This window comes from Podarcis gaigeae, assembly GCF_964106915.1.
Source record: "Podarcis gaigeae genome assembly, chromosome: 8".
Classification (NCBI taxonomy): domain Eukaryota; kingdom Metazoa; phylum Chordata; class Lepidosauria; order Squamata; family Lacertidae; genus Podarcis; species Podarcis gaigeae.
In genome coordinates, this window is record NC_139684.1 from 12,193,645 (window position 1) to 12,210,162 (window position 16,518).

Sequence of the window (16,518 nt, forward strand, 5' to 3'; positions counted from 1 at the left end):
AGTTAATAAGTAACTATACAACCTTTAGAAGACATTTGAAGGCAGTGCCCTGTATATGGAAGTTTAAAAAATATTTAATGTTTTATTATGTTTGTGTATACAGTGGTACCTCGGTTCTCGAACATAATCCGTTCCAGAAGACCGTTCAACTTCCAAAACGTTCGAAAACCGAGGCACAAAGGGTTGTCTGCCAATTCAGTTGAGAAAATTGAAAAACATGCAGCAGAAGCCGTTGGACTTCCGAGGCACGTTCGAAAACAGAAGTGTTTACTTCCGGGTTTTTGGCATTTGAAATCCAAAATGTTTGGCAACGGAGACCAGTGGCGTAGCGTGGGGGTGCAGGGGGGGCCGGCCGCACCGGGCGCAACATCTGGGGGTTAGGGTTAGGGGGCGCAAATCCACGGGTTAGGGGGCGCAAATTACTTGCCTTGCCCGGGTGCTGACAACCCACGCTACACCACTGACGGAGACATCCGAAAACCGAGGTACCACTGCATTTTGGAAGCTGCCCATAGTAGCTGGGGCTACCCAGTCAGATGAGCAGGGTACAAATAATAAAATTATTATTATTATTATTATTAGCCATTGGCCTGATCAGCATGGGGTTTTTCTGATGTTCTTCTCCTAAAGAGTGGCTGGGACACTCACAGCCACTTTTCCTTGGGAGTCAGATTCTAAGGAAGGCTTTGGGTTGCAGTTCTGTTGGGCACAGCATTCTGCCCCGATTGACCCCAGGGTAGTAAGAGGCTCTTTCCAAGGAGTGTTGCAGCCCAGAGGGATCACTGCCTCACCTCAGCAGGGAGCCTGGAGGAATGGAGAGCCTCTGTGCCAAAGGACGGGTGGCAGGGCAGGGCAGAGCAGAGCAGAGCGGGAGGCTCCCCTTTCGTACAGAGTGTCCCAGCCTTTCCGTGGGAGCTTTTCATGGCAATTTAAATGCCTCGCAGGGCTGAGGGCTAACCCCATTTGACTCCGTCCTGCGCCCCCACCTCCCTGGGCGGCTGGTTGGAAAGGAGAGCTGTCCCGTTTCTGCAAGGCTTTGGGGACAGAAGCACACAACCAGGATCAGGCATTGCAGGTGGGCACTAAGGAGGCAGATGCCCCAGTCCTGAAGGTTATGATATAACAATGAAGCTGCCTTTCACCAGGTCAGACCACTGGTCCATGCATCTCAGTACGGTCTACTCTGACTGGCAGCAGCTCTCCAGGATTTCAGCATTCAGATTTCAGACAGGAGAGCTTAGTGTCACAAAGAAGAGTTTCAAATGATCTGCTCCCATCCTAGGAAGCCAAGGGCCAGCTCTATGCCAGGCCCAGCAAGTGACCTTAGTCCAGCTGTCACCCACCTGGGTGCCTCTCTAGCTGTGATGGACTACAACACCCATGCGCCACAGAGAGTGTGTTTCCGGTGGCACTGGATGATGGGAGTTGTGATTCCAAACAGGTGGAGAGCATCAGGCTTAGTGCTTTTTTTTCTGGGGGGACGCAGGGGTATGCAAACCCCTAAACATTTGGTAATCTAAGTTTGGCCTCATTGAGGGGCAGTAATTCAATATGAGTAGGAAAATGAGAGTACCCCATAACATTTCTTTAGGGAAAAAAGCACTGATCAGGTTGGTGAAGGATTGAAAGCTGGGTTCCCCCCCCCCCCCGGCATTTTTTTTTTTAATCTCTTCACCACATCTTTGCAAAACTCTATGCAAACAAAAGCAGGAGGAAATGTTCACCTTTTTGGGGTGGTTCTTCTCCACCACCCCATCGCGGTCAGCATCGACATCCAGAGAAATCTCTAGAAAAATACAAAAGTCGAGTCAGCAAGCCCTTCCCACTTTGTGGCATATCCGGGACATTTCCTGAGCGCTGCAACCCCAGAGTCTGCGACTGGACCTAATGGTCAGGGGTACCTTTACCTTTACTTAGAGAGAAAAGCCAGATATTGGGAAGTTTCCCAGTTTCCTGATCCATCTATAACAGTTCCATGCTACTACTGTGCTCTTTCCCTTAAGATGGGCTTATTTAAAAGCCTAGGAAACTGCCTTCTGGTGTGCCAGAGCTCTGGTCCACCTACCCCTGCAGTGTCTACACTGGCTGGCAGCAGCTTCTCCAGGGCTTCAGACAGGGAGTCTTTCCCCAGCTCTACCTGGAGATGCTGCTGGGGGTTGAAGCCAGAACCTTCTGCATGCAAAGCAGGTGCTGCACCACCAAGCTACTGCCTCCTGCTAAAAATAATGCAAGGCGCTAGTCCTCAAGGAGCACGCAGAAGAGGGAGCCAGCTTGTTTTCTGCTGCTCCAGGGGGCAGGACCCAAATGGATGGATTCAAATGAGGATATTCCGACTAAACCTTAGCTGTGGAATGGACTCCCTCAGAAGGTGGTGGGCTCTTCCGCTGGAGGTTCTTAAGCAGAGGTTGGAAGGCCATCTGAAATGGATGCTTCAGTTGAGATTCCTGAATTGCAGGGGGTTGGGCTAGATGACCCTCAGGGATCCCTTCCAACTCTACAATTCTATGATTCTAAGAGTAAGCAACAAAGCTTGTGTGTGTGTGTAAGACAGTCCTTGCTAGCCTGATTCAAGAGTCCAGTAACATACACCCCACCCACCCATCCACCTTTCAAGGCGGGCCAACTATCCAGTTTCCCGACGGCATCCGGACCCATCATGTGAGACAACCCCGGCATTGCTGGAGAGCTGTTTTCGCTGCTGCCTTGGAGACCAGAGGGACAACGCTCACGGCTACGGTTTCTCTGGAGCGACGGCCCCAAGAGCCAGCACAGCTGGGGTGGAAGGAGCTCCCTGCTTTCACAAAAAAGGCCAGAGCAAAATGAATGCAGCCGTACCTTGGTTTTCGAACTCCTTGTGACTCGAACGTTTTGGCTCCCGAACACCGCACACCCAGAAGTGAGCATTCCGGTGTGCAAACCTTTTTTCAGAAGCTGAATGTGCTCCTGCAGCCAATCGGAATCAGTGCCTTGGTTTTCGGATGTTTTCGGAAGTCAAATGGACTTCCAGAACGGATTCCGTTCAAGAACCAAGGTACGGCTATAGATAAAAATTTCTCCACCGCCTCCACAACCAGCACTGGTAGGTTCTTCCAGATGCAGCCAGGAATTCCAGGGTGCCAGCTCAGAGTTGTTTTGTTTAGCAAGAGTTTAAAACCGCTTGATAGAAGCATAGCGTAAGAAAGATCCTAAAAACAGCCTGCAGGATCTGTTAGCTGTGTCAGACGACAATTCCTTGGTGGGGAGACAAAAGCTGCCTCTTTGCAGAGGACACCAAACTGGGAGGGGTAGCAAATGCCGCAGAAGACAGAATCAGGATTCAAAATGACCGTAACAGATTGGAGAACTGGGCCCAAATTAACAAAATGAATTTCAACAGGGACAAATGTAAGGTTCTGCACTTAGGCAGGAAGAAGCAGGTGCACAAATATAAGATGGGGGACACACCTGGCTTGCCAGTAGGACATGTGAAAAGGATCTAGCGGTCTTAGTGGACCACAAGCTTAACATGACAGTGTGTTGCAGCAGCAAAAAAAAGCTTATGCTATTCTAGGTTGCATCAACAGAAGTCTAGGGTCCCGATGTAATCGTACCACTCTGTTGTGCCTTGGTCAGACCACACCTGGAATACTGTGTCCAGTTCTGGGCACAGCAATTTAAGAAGGATATTGACAAGCTGGAATGCGTGCAGAGGAGGGCAACCAAGATGATGAAGGGTCTGGAAACCAAGCCAGATGAGGAATGGTTGAAGGATCTGGGTATGTTTAGCGTGGAAAAGAGGAGACATAGGTGACAGAATAGCTGTCTCTCAAATATCTCAACATCAGGAAGAACTTTCTGACAGCAAGACCTTTAGAAAGTGAAACGGACTGAGGTTGTGGACACTCCTTCGCTGGAGGTTTCTAAGCAGAGTTTGGAAGGCCATCTGGTCCTTCCCTACTCTATGATCCTAGGGGGAAAGACAGAGAAAGAGAGGGGGAGAGCACATCTTCATACTTACCAATTCCCGTCAGGAAAACACCAGCTTGGTCAATGGGGTGGCCTCCATTCTCACCATAATAGCCCACAGTTACCTGAGGAAAGAAAAACCGTACAATGCAGAGTTAAAGTTTTGAAATGCCAAAGGAACAATATGGAACTACATTGACAAGCTGGAAGATCTGCAGAGGAGGGTGACCAAGATGATGATGGTCTGGAAACCAAGCCTTATGAGGAATTGTCGAAGGAGTTGGGTATATTTAGACTTGAGGAGACCGAGAGGAGATATGATAGCCATCTTCAATTATCATAAGGGCTGTCCCATGGAAGAGGGAACATGCTTGTTTTCTCCTGTTCTGGAGGGTAGGATCAGAACCAATAAATTCAAGTTACAATAAATGAACAACTTTCTGACCTAAGAGCTGTTCAACAGCGCAATGGCCTCCTTTGGAAGGTGGTCGATTCCCCTTCCTTGGCAGTTTTAAAGCAAAGGTTGGGTGGCCATCTGTGATTCCTGCATTGCAGGGGGTTGGACTAGATGATCCTCAGGGTTACTTCCAACGCTACAATCCTATGAAATGGAAAAGGGATCCAAGGATACGTTGTGCCAGGTAAGGGTCAGCTGCATGTTCACCGCCAATCCTTCCGAGCTTAGAGCTCTCCAGTCTCTATGCCAGGAAAATAACTGGTATTTTTGAGGATGCAGCTTGCAGCATTAGGGGACTGGCACAAAACCACAGCCCTTGCCACACCACGGCCCCTTTAGAGACACCAAGAGTGATTCCAGTTTTGCAATCAGCTGGAAGCAGAACTGAAACAATAGATTCACATGACCCTACCCGTTTGCCCCTCACAACTGCCAAGAAAACTGGTGCATGTTTACTCAGCGGCAGCTGATGCGCCCTAAAAGGTAAATTTAAACTGCAGTGTTTGCATTTGCAGTGTTTGCCCCCATCCCTGCCTCGCCATGTACCTGGCTGCTTGGTACCTGTCCTGATCAAGCTGTACATTTGTAAATAAAAATCCCGCAAGTCCTGATACTTGTAGAAGACAGTGGTACCTCGGGTTAAGAACTTAATGCGTTCTGGAGGTCCGTTCTTAACCTGAAACTGTTCTTAACCTGAAGCACCACTTTAGCTAATGGGGCCTCCTGCTGCTGCCGCGCGATTTCTGTTCTCATCCTGAAGCAAAGTTCTTAACCAGGGGTACTATTTCTGTATTAGCGGAGTCTGTAACCTGAAGCACATGTAACCTGAGGTACCACTGTAACAGAATTGTACATTGGGAAGGGAATCCAAAGGGCAATCTAGTCAAAGCCTTTGCAGTGCAGTAATCACAGCTAAAGAATCATAGAACTGTATGGTTGGAAGGGACCCTGAGGGTCATCTAGTCTAACCCGCTGCAACGCAGGAACCACTGCTAAACGCTCCCCCTGCTTGGAATGCAAAACTGAGCCTACCAGGAGCTCAGGGAAGCAACGAGTGTGGGAATGTCTCTTACTTTGTTGTCGTTGGCCTCGGTGCTGGGACGCGTCATCTGTATACTCAAGGTGGTCTTGGGGTCCAGAGGCCACTGCTTTCCGCCATTGGCAGGGGCATGCTCTGATTGGCCGTCGCTGATGATTTCGACCTCGACATCATCCGAGTGCTTCACAGCGAACGTGACTGCATCAGCAGGAGCTGCTCTGTAAGGGAGCAGGCGGAAAGAGGGTGGTTATGTGAAACTGGGTGTTTGCAGATCCAGCACTGAACCCTGAAACTCCCCCCAGTCTTTGCCCCAGAGAGCCTACAATCTGCATTTGCATTGACTTCATTCTCTGGTCACAGCCACAACATTGCCCAAGCTTTGATTTTCCTCTTCTTCCTCCTCCATCTTTTTTTCCCCAGGAAGCACCTGGCACCCCTGGAGTCTCTTGCTGCTTGCTGTGCACAACAGGAAGACTCCAGTCCTCATAGTTTTGAAGGGTGAGTCAATTTAAATAAGAACAGAAGAAGCTGCCTTATTACTGAGCCAGCACATCAGTCTACCTAGCACTGACTTCACTGACCGGCAGAAACAGCTTTCCAGCTGGACTGGTAATTGGGAGCGGTCGCCAAGACCATATAACACTGGTCCTGAAAGACCTACATTGGCTCCCAGTACATTTCTGAGCATAATTTAAAGTGTTGGTGCTGACCTTTAAAGCCCTAAACCATGGGTAGGCAAACTAAGGCCCGGGGGCCAGATCCGGCCCAATTGCCTTCTAAATCCGGCCTGCAGATTTAGCATGTTTTTGCATGAGCAGAATGCATGTTTTTATTTAAAATGCATCTCTGGGTTATTTGTGGGACATAGGAATTCATTCATCCCCCCAAAAAAATATAGTCTGCCCCCCCCCACAAGGTCTGAGGAACGACCTCCCATCAGATGTCAAGGAAATAAACAACTATCTGACTTTTAGAAGACATTTGAAGGCAGCCCTGCTTAGGGAAGTTTTTAATGTTTGATGTTTTATTGTGTTTTAAATACAGTATTCTGTTGGGAGCCACTCAGAGTGGCTGGGGAAACCCAGCCAGATGGGCAGCGTATAAATTATAAATTATTAGTTGTTATTGTTGTTGTTGTTGTTGTTAGAGACAGGAAATCTTTAGACCCTCTGAGGGATCAAACCTGGGACCTTCCGCATGCAAACCAGGTGCTCTCCTGCTGAGCCATGGTCTTTTCTTTAAAAATAAAGCAAGCTTCTAGTCCTCATTGTTCTGACAGAAGGCTGATTTAAACAGGAGTATAGAAAGAGACTATCGGTCCATCTCATCTAGTGTTGTCTACACTGACCGGCAGCTTTCCCCACTGTGCCTCCTTTCATCCTCCACTCGCCAGCTCTGTCACCTGGCATGGAAGGAGCAATCCTACTCTGGGAGAACTCAACCCTTGAAAGAGAGAGTGAATTTAATCTTCCACACATGTGCTGGAAAAGACTCCAAGCCAGGAGAGCCAAAGATGTCTCTGTTAGCGGGAGAGATTTACTGCCACCACAGCTGTACGGTCCGCGGCAGATTTCGCATGATGTGCAGAGCTCCGCCTCCTTCCTCGCCCTTTCCTATATATACCTGGCGACAGTGTGAGAAACTCAGATATATAAGCTGGGTGCCGAATGGCTCCTTAAACCAGAGTTACAGTTGCCAAAACAGAATGCTTAGTTGCCATTTTTTTGGGCCAGACGGCTATAAAGTCACGTTTTTCAGTATGACTTTTTGGTTCTACACAATTGTGTTGCTAGTGTGTGAAAACAGGCAAGATCCAAGGATCCCCAGGCATGCACCTCCAGATTGTGAAGATACTCAGGCGCTATCCTGGAGCCCTGGCATCTTCACTTGGTTGCAAGTTGCCAATAGCCGGGTGCAAAATGCGCCTGGTGATTCCTGAAGCTTCAAGAGAGGCAGAATATGGACTCCAGCCCTCCCAACCGCAATAGAAACTGTAATAAACGAAAATCTGCCCTTACTCCCTTATGGGGGACACAAGAGCCCTTATAGTGTCCTTTGTAGGTTCTCCATCGGTTGGAGAAAATAACAGAGGCCAACCAGAGAATATTGAGATGCAAAGCAGCAGAACTGTTGCAACAGGGTGCTCCCCTCAACTACAGGAAAGGAGGAGGACCCAGAACACAGGTGTGCCCGCCCTTATATAGACATTTTAAATTGCCTGCCCTGGAGTCCAAGACCACCCCCAGAAACATCATACCTACATCAAAAAAGGGGTGTAGCCCAAGACCCCCCCCCAGATACGTCATATCTACATCACAGAAGAGGCAGTCTACAACAGAAATCTGAGTGCAGAAATCTGAGTGTGTTGTTTATCTCCTGTCTGGCAGATTACCTGTTAATGGTCCCTTGAATGGTCCCTGGCGGTTCCCTCATTGCGAGAAGCGAAGCTACAGGGAACCAGGCAGAGGGCCTTCTCGGTAGTGGCGCCCACCCTGTGGAACGCCCTTCCAGCAGATGTCAAAGCGATAAACACCTACCTTACATTCAGAAGACATCTTAAGGCAGCCCTGTTCAGGGAAGTTTTTAACGTGTGATATTTTACTGTATTTTTGGTTTTATGGAAGCCGCCCAGAGTGGCTGGGAAGGCCCAGCCAGATGGGCGGGGTATAAATAATAAATTATTATTATTATTATTATTATTATTATTATTATTATTATTATTATTATTATTACCCTGGGGAGCCTGGCCAGTCTTTCGTAATGATAAATACTTAGTTCCTGAGCCAGGTCACAGGCTCACCCTATTCATACACAGACATTCCCTTAAGACAGGATTTGTGAAGGAAAAGACAATGGGGAGACTTTTCCATTTTCCTTCGACCTTGCAGAGAAAGATTTGAGGTCAATGTGGGAGGGACAAAATAGTTTCAGGACTTTTTCTGTGGGGTTTCAGACATGTGGTTTATATATGCAGTTATGAACATTTATTATATATATAAGACCTTAATTTTTTTATTTCAAAACATAGACCAACAACATAGAAATACCGTATTGGCCCGAATGTAAGCCGCACCCGAATATAAGCCACACCTTTAAAATTGGAGGGGGGGGAGAGATAAAGAAAAAATACCCAAATATAAGCAGCTTCATTCCTCGCTGCTCCTGACTGAATACTGGGGGGTGGGAGCCATGCTGCATTGCCGTCGCCCCACGCTCCTGGCTGCATACCGTAAGGTCATGAATATAAGCACTTTAACTTTTCACAGTTGGAATTTGGGGGGAAAGTCAGGCTTATATTCAGGCCAATACGGTAATATTGAATTTCTTATCATACCTGGGGTCCCTTCCAACTCTACAATTATATGATTCCAATAATATGCCAGTTACTTATTGTGTGTTTCTCTCTCTCTCTCTCTCTCTCTCTCTCTCTCTCTTCCCCACTCCCCCAGTTCTCCTTTGGATTGCTTTGAGGGACACATTCCTTGTCTGATAGACAGCCTCTCCTTGCAAGACTTGAGATTTCAGCTCTTCCTGGGCCCTGCCAAACCTGAGCTGGGACCCTCAAAGCAAGGACCCTGGTTCTGCTACAATTCAGGACAAGCTGTGTTGAACATGAACCGCCAGACGACACCGGTTTAAGAAAATACGATCTCCGAAGAATGCGATTATCATTGTTAAGTGGTCCAGTACGGCCTCGGTCCAGTATACCTGAAGGAGCGTCTCCACCCCCATCGTTCTGCCCGGACACTGAGGTCCAGCGCCGAGGGCCTTCTGGCGGTTCCCTCCCTGCGAGAAGTGATGTTACAGGGAACCAGGCAGAGGGCCTTCTCGGTGGTGGCACCCGCCCTGTGGAACGCCCTCCCAGCAGATGTCAAAGCGATAAACAACTACCTGACATTCAGAAGAAGTCTTAAGGCAGCCCTGTTCAGGGAAGTTTTTAACATGTGATATTTTACTGTATTTTTGGTTTCTATGGAAGCCGCCCAGAGTGGCTGGGGAGGCCCAGCCAGATGGGCGGGGTATAAATAATAAATTCTTATTCTTATTCTTATTCTTATTCTTATTCTTATTCTTATTCTTATTCTTATTCTTATTCTTATTATTAAAGCATCCTGATTTCTATACACCCCAGCCTCAGGTTTGCTTTTGTAGTGCAGCCATGGGCTTCAAGGTCAGGGGAAGTAACCTGAACCCCTTCCTCTTTTGGATCTTTGGTGGCTGGCCGGCCCACCCACTTCACCCTTTTGGGAGCCATTGCATAACACTCCTAAGCTTCCCACATCTATTTTTAAATGCTGCGTCAACTAGACCCCTGACAGCGGCAGCTGGATTCTGCATTAGCAAGGGACCCGAGTGCCAGCACCAGCCCACTGCAACTCCTTGACGGGAGGAGAGGGGCAGCTGCAGCAGTTGACACAGCAGATTGAAGCTGATAATGAGAAACCCCAGGGCAGTTGGAACCCGCTGCTTGCTGCACACAGCTTCCTCCTTGGTTACACCCAGGACTGCCGTCCTGTCGACATGCCCCAAAAGCTCTGGGCAGTTGGCATCCTAGCCCTGCTCTCTGAAAAGCCAAAAAAAAATAATGAAATTTCAGATGCCACCCAGAATCTTCCCTAATATATCACCCATAAATGAAAAAATCAGAGTATTTTTTTAAAGGATTTGCATTCATTCAAGTACATTCCCAAACAGGCACCAAAACTATATTAAAGGTGCTCTTTGCACGACCTTCGATCTGACCTATGCAATCAAAGCAGTTCCTTTATGATTTGCACACAATGCACAAACACATATAGGTAAAGGTAAAGAGACCCCTGACCATTAGGTCCAGTCATGGCCGACTCTGGGGCTGCAGCGCTCATCTCACTATATTGACCGAGGGTGCCGGCGTACAGCTTCCAGGTCATGTGGCCAGCATGATTAAGCCGCTTCTGGTGAACCAGAGTAGCGCACGGAAACGCCGCTTACCTTCCCGCCGGAGCGGTACCTATTTATCTACTTGCACTTTGACGTGCTTTCGAACTGCTAGGTTGGCAGGAGCAGGGACCGAGCAACAGGAGCTCATCCCATCGTGGGGATTCAAACCGCCGACCTTCTGATCGGCAAGTCCTAGGCTCAGTGGTTTAACCCACAGCGCCACCCATGTCCCACAAACACATATAAAATGCAATTTTAAAAATGCTGGAAATGCTGCCAGAGGGGATTGAAGCTGGGCACACTGAGATGCAACCCTTGCCATAAAATTGAGCAAGATTCTAGTCCTCATGGTTCTGAACACAGGGCTCATGTAACTAAGAAGCTGCTTTTCAGTGAGTCAGGCTGTTGGTCCATCTAGCCCAGCACTGTCTACTCTGGCAGGCAGTGGCGCTCCAGGGTTTCAGACTCAGGGGGTCTCTCTCAAGATGTGCCTGGAGATGCCAAGGATTGAACCTGGGACCTTCTGTATGCAAGGCAGATGTCCTGTCCCTGAGCTATGACCATGCCCCCGGCCAGCAAAATGTAATAAAGATTAACCACAGAAGTCTGGGTGTTTTTAGTATCGGAAAGGGAGAAAAATTATCCTGCAGAGACAAGCATTCTTTAAAGCCCTCTGAATTCCACTTTCAATGGCATAACTGACTTGGCAACTCCACTGCTTAAAACACACACACAGATCACACAAAGGGTGACGGTGCCATCTGCAAATGCCCCTGGCAGAAAGCCTGGCATAAACGCCTCATTCAGCAAGCAGGACAATGGACAATCAGCTGCAAACAAGCATTTGCAGTGACAGAGGAGGCTTACAAAAGATTACTGGGTTCTCTCTGGTTGGATGACCATTTAAAAATACAGACAGGCAATGGGTAAAGGGGCATCTCAATACAGCTCAGCTCCCAGAGCCAGTTTTCAAAGCAAGGGACAGGACCTCGAAACAAACAGCTAACAAAACAGACCTCTGAACATGTGCAAACTGCCCGCTATTCTTAGCCACCAAACAACCAGACTACCAGCTTCTACATCTAGGATTTGGGATGAGAGGTTACAGAGCATAGATTTCAAGGCAACCTTGAGCCCCGATGTTTCTTCCCCAGTCTTAGAAACTCAGATATATAAGCTAGGCAGCAAATGGCTCCTTAAACCAAGGTTGCAGTCGCCAAAATGGAATGTCTAGTTGCAAGTTTGGGGCAAGATGGCTCCTATTTTTCAAACGATGGACTGACTGTGATTGATTCTCAGTTAAACATCGGGCTAGTTAAGGTGACCATCTTGAGCTAGGTTAAGAACTTTGAGAATTTAAAAAAGAAAAGTCACCTGATCCAGGGACAGTCCACATATATATTAGCCAGTTCTGACCTCTTTTTCTTAATGGTGACACGGACCATTCATAACGTAGGAATACTATTCACAACTGTGAGCAGGGCAGTGGAGTGGGGGAAGTGAAGATAAGCGACAACAGTTAACTATAATGCCGTTCACTGCTCCTGCTCCAGCTGCACAGAAAAAGCATTTTGGTTCCTGAAATTCATTCTGACTGCACAGATAAAGTAGAACAGCAGATAGAATTCTACAGGACAGAGCATTAGTGTGAGCAAACAGTCAAGATCCAAGCGTCCCCAGGCATGCACCTCCAGATGGTGGAGATGTCAGGTGCCATCCTGGCTTGGTTGCAAGTGGCCGACAGCCAGGTGCAAAATGCACCTGAAGTTCCCCACTTAGATGTAAGATGGTAATCTGAGCTTGTGCCAAACGCTTTTCTAGAACCACTGAATGTTAAATGCTTTGAAGTCCTAGGACTGCAGGTTGCCCATCCTCGCATTAGAAGGCAAAGTGGTGATGGAGGTAGCTAGGGGCAGTGAAGACCAGCGAGGGCTTAGTTCAGGGATGGGGAGCTTATGGTTTTCAAGGTGTTGCTAGACTCCCAACTCCTGCCAGCACCAGCCAGCCTAGTCTATAGTCAGGGATGACGACAAGGATGGTGGTAAGTAGGGGCAGTAAAGGCAAGTGAGGGTCTAGTTTGCGGATGGGGAACCCAACGCCCTTCAGGTGCTATTGGACCCCAGTTCCCAGCAGCCAGTCTGACGAACAGTCACCAGGGATGATGAGACATTAAAGTTGCCCACCCCTGCCTTTGGAAAGGCAGATTGGCGATGGAGGTAGCCAGAGGAAGTGAAGGCAAGTGGAACCCTGTGACCCTGCAGACAATGCTGGTGGCGCTGGGGTTAAACCACAGAGCCTAGGACTTGCCGATCAGAAGGTCAGCAGTTCGAATCCCCATGACGGGGTGAGCTCCCGTTGCTCGGTCCCTGCTCCTGCCAACCTAGCAGTTCGTAAGCACGTCAAAAGTGCAAGTAGATAAATAGGTACCGCTCTGGCAGGAAGGTGGATGGCGTTTCTGTGCGCTGCTCTGGTTCATCAGAAGTGGCTTAGTCATGCTGGCCACATGACCCAGAAGCTGTACGCTGGCTCCCTTGGCCAATAAAGCGAGATGAGAACCGCAACCCCAGAGTTGGTCACGACTGGACCTAATGGTCAGGGGTCCGGTCCCTTTACCTTGATCTCTGATAAGCCTCAGCAACCAGTTTGGTTAATGGTCAGAGGATGGGAGGTGGAGGGCCACAGGTTTCCCATCGTTACGTTAGAAAACGGCAGAGCAGTGATGGAGGTAGCGAAGAGCATTGAAGGCAAGTGATGACCCTTCAGGTATTATTTCTGGATTTCAACTCCCAGCAGCCAGCCCAGTCAACCGTCAGGGATCGTGGGAGTTTTAGTCTAACAACATTCGTAGAATCATAGGATTGTAGAGTTGGGGGAGAACTCAAAGGACATCTAATCCAATCCCCTACAATGCAGGAATCTCAGCTAAAGCATCCAGGAGGATGTTTGGTTTGAAAGTGTCACCTCTCACAATGGCACACAAACAATGTTTGCCATTGCAGGTAAAAGAGCTGTGAAATCTGAACTAAAGAGTGTCACTGGATACATCCTGTGCTGGGAGTACACAGTGGGATTTACTCAGGAGGAAAACATGCACAGGATTGTGCTCCTTTGCATGTTAGAATTTAGCAGCGGAAACAACCCCAAGGCTCTGTTCTGCTCCTGAAATGTACAACCTTACACCCTAAAGCAGGCGCACCCCTGAGCATATGCAGAGTGTTGCTCTCTCACCACAGACCCTCATACACCTGGAACCAACAGGCTGGTCATTTCCAGGCGGTTCAAAGACATGGAAAGCATGCTGGAGTCTGGAAAGTCTAAAGGGTTTTAAATATATATATATATATCCTGTATATATATTTGTCATTGAAACCTCTGTGCTGAAGACAGGGCTCTTGACAGCCCTCCCTCATCAGAGACAGAGATGACAGGTCACTCTCTCCATCTCTGGCACCCACTCAGGGCACCAAGAAACCCCTTACTTGAGCAGGAATTTGAAGGATTGAGATCTAATCTCAACACTCCCATGCTCGGGGAAAGGATTCCCGGGTTGACCTCAAACAGCTGCTTGGGGTGGCTGAGCTGACCACAGGAGAAGTTTTGCCACAGGGAGTAAAGGAGTAAAGGAAAGTGGATAATGGGGGAAAGATGTAAGTAAGAGGAGCCTGTTGGATGAGGCCAGGGGCCCATCTAGACCGGCATCCTGTGGCCCAAACCCACAAGCAGGAGTCAAAGACAAGAGCAACTCTCTCCTTCTGCCGTTTCAAGTAACTGGGATTCAGAAGCATGGCTGCGTCTGAATGTGGAGGGCAGAGCAAAACCATCGGGTACAGTAGTCATCAATAACCCCCTTTTCCATGAGGGGGGAGGGGAATCAGAGCCCCATTCTAGTATAGGAGGTTCCTGGTGCTGAGAACCACAGCTAAGAGTCCAAGGCAAAGCAGGCTCCAGTTTTTCAGGAAAGATCACTCTTCCGTGGAAAAATACAGCAGGGGGATCTCCCCAATGAGCCGCAGGTGGAGGAATCAGCAGAACTGCAGGTTAACACAGGACGCTGCGTCACACCAAACATGAAGGTGGCTATCAAAAACCATAGGCTGTAACAAGCTCCATTCCTGCTCAAAGAGCAGACCAATTGAAGTCAATGGACATGGCCAACTCAGCTCCAATGGGCCTGTTCTGAGTAATACTTACCAGTAGTTGGCTAACAGCTGAACATACAAAGCGTCAGGTGTCAGCAAGGCATGCTCCATTATTCACTTAAATTTATCATTGCATGTACAGCCCACCTTTCCTCAAGGTTTTCCCCTCCCTGTTCTTAATCCTCACAGCAACCTTGTGAGGTAGGCTAGGCTGAGAGACAGTGGGTGGCCTTCGAGGTCACCAGGTAAGCTTCACATGGCTGATCTGGATTTGAACTCAGGACGCCCAGGTCCTAGCCCAACACTTGCTTTTGGCTGTGTTACGCCTCCTCTCCTACAGACACCCCATGGGGCTCCCAGTCATGTTAGTCTTTCATCAATGAGCCAAGTCGCTTAAAGGAGCTGCAGGCATTCCTAAGCACAGCTTCAAAGCTGCAAGGGAGAAATAGCTCTGTATAGCCAGAACTTTGCAGACCGCTTCACCAACCAAAGACAGACTTTTCATACAACTACTCCTCAGCAAATAATTCCGAAAGGTTTCCGAGAAGCCTTAAGGCAGGGGTCAGCAAACTTTTTCAGCAGGAGGCTGGTCCACTGTCCCTCAAACCTTGTCAGGGTCGGACTATTTTTTTTGGGGGGGGGGATGAACGAATCCCTATGCCCCACAAATAACCCAGAGATGCATTTTAAATAAAAGGGCACATTCTACTAATGTAAAAACACGCTGATTCCCGGACCGTCCGCGGGCTGGATTTAGAAGGCGATTGGACCGGATCCGGCCCCCGGGCCTTAGTTTGCCTACCCATGCCTTAGAGGAAGGTGGAGGTCGAGGTTTTAAATGCAGCACATCGGAAGGGGGTTCCAGGGGCAAACCACCACCTTTGAAACAAAAATCTGTACTGAGCTCTCCAAGAATTTGGTGTAGGGAGCCTCTCCCAGCCCTACCTGGGACCTTCTGCATGCAAGGCAGCTGCTCTGCCAGTGAGCAGGGGGTTCCTCCAGACTCTGGAAATATCGGCAGCGGGGGGGGGGGGGTGCAGCTCCCAGATATAGGGAAATGGAAATCGGAGCACCGATATCTGGCAAGAACAGGTGATGCTAAAGGAGGCTGTTTGCACCTAAGAAGATGGTTGGAGAGACATTTGCTGGGAGGGGTGATTAGAAAGTGGGGGGGGGCATTGCCAGAACTAAAGGGATATGGTTGAGGATAGGCAGGTGCCAGCATGGGGGTGGGTGGGTAATGGTGAGGGTCCGGCAGCAAAACCAATAGGGGGTTGGGGGTGTCAATATAGGAAGGGGTTGCTTGGAAAAGGATTTCTTGCTGGGGGGTGGCAGCAGATGCTGGGCTAAATAGAGGATGGGAATCGAAAAGAAAGGTTCTTTTCGGGGGGTGCTTTTATGCAGTGGCGGGGGTCCCCTTCGGACGATGCAATTTTGGGGGGTGGGCTATTTGGGAAGGAGAGATCCAAAGGACCTAAGACTTAGGGCGCGCGCAGGAGAGACCCCTGGAAAGTCGTGCTGGGTAGTGCGGCTGGGGGGGTTCCCTTTCTGAAGATGCAAAACTTTTTTTTGGGGGGGGGGAGATGGAAGTATAGGCGGCCTCACCCATAGACGTCGGTGCAGAGGCGAGTGCCCACCACGCAGACCACCTCGATTCGGTTCCCGAACTGCAGCCGAAGCGTCCGATCGCGCCCCATCGCGCCGGGAGGAGCCGCCTCGGTTGGTCCCACAGGTGGCCACTGAGTCCCGCCGCCCGCCGGCCGCTGCCTGCCTAAGCCCGGCCCCGCCCCTCGGTGCGGAGGGGGGAGGAGGCTGTCAATCAAAGCCATTTGAAAAGGGAGAGAGAGCGCAAATCGCCCTGCTCTCCATTAAAGAGACGGAACTGTATTTTTAGCAAAGTCGGGGACGGGTGGGGGGTGTTAAGTTGTTTGCGGAGACAGAGAAGCGCCCGGCGAAGCGCCGCCTAGAGGTCACCTGGGGCTTAGCTTTCCCACCGTGCCTTTGAGCAGGTGCAGAGC

The 16,518-nt window shown here is 49.2% G+C and overlaps 1 protein-coding gene across 1 annotated transcript in view; it reads right to left on the minus strand.

Annotated features, from left to right (window-relative positions):
* Positions 1 to 16,284, minus strand: part of LOC310849675 (protein-arginine deiminase type-2-like) — a 55,822-nt gene extending 39,538 nt beyond the window's left edge. Inside the window, exons 1-4 of the mRNA XM_083750228.1 lie at positions 16,106 to 16,284; positions 5,476 to 5,659; positions 3,998 to 4,070; positions 1,725 to 1,786 (exon numbers count right to left, since the gene is read on the minus strand). Coding sequence (XP_083606354.1) covers positions 1,725 to 1,786; positions 3,998 to 4,070; positions 5,476 to 5,659; positions 16,106 to 16,197 — 411 coding nt within the window. The 5' untranslated portion in view covers positions 16,198 to 16,284. The remainder of the gene's footprint in view (positions 1 to 1,724; positions 1,787 to 3,997; positions 4,071 to 5,475; positions 5,660 to 16,105) is intronic.
* Positions 16,285 to 16,518: the final 234 nt, after the last annotated feature.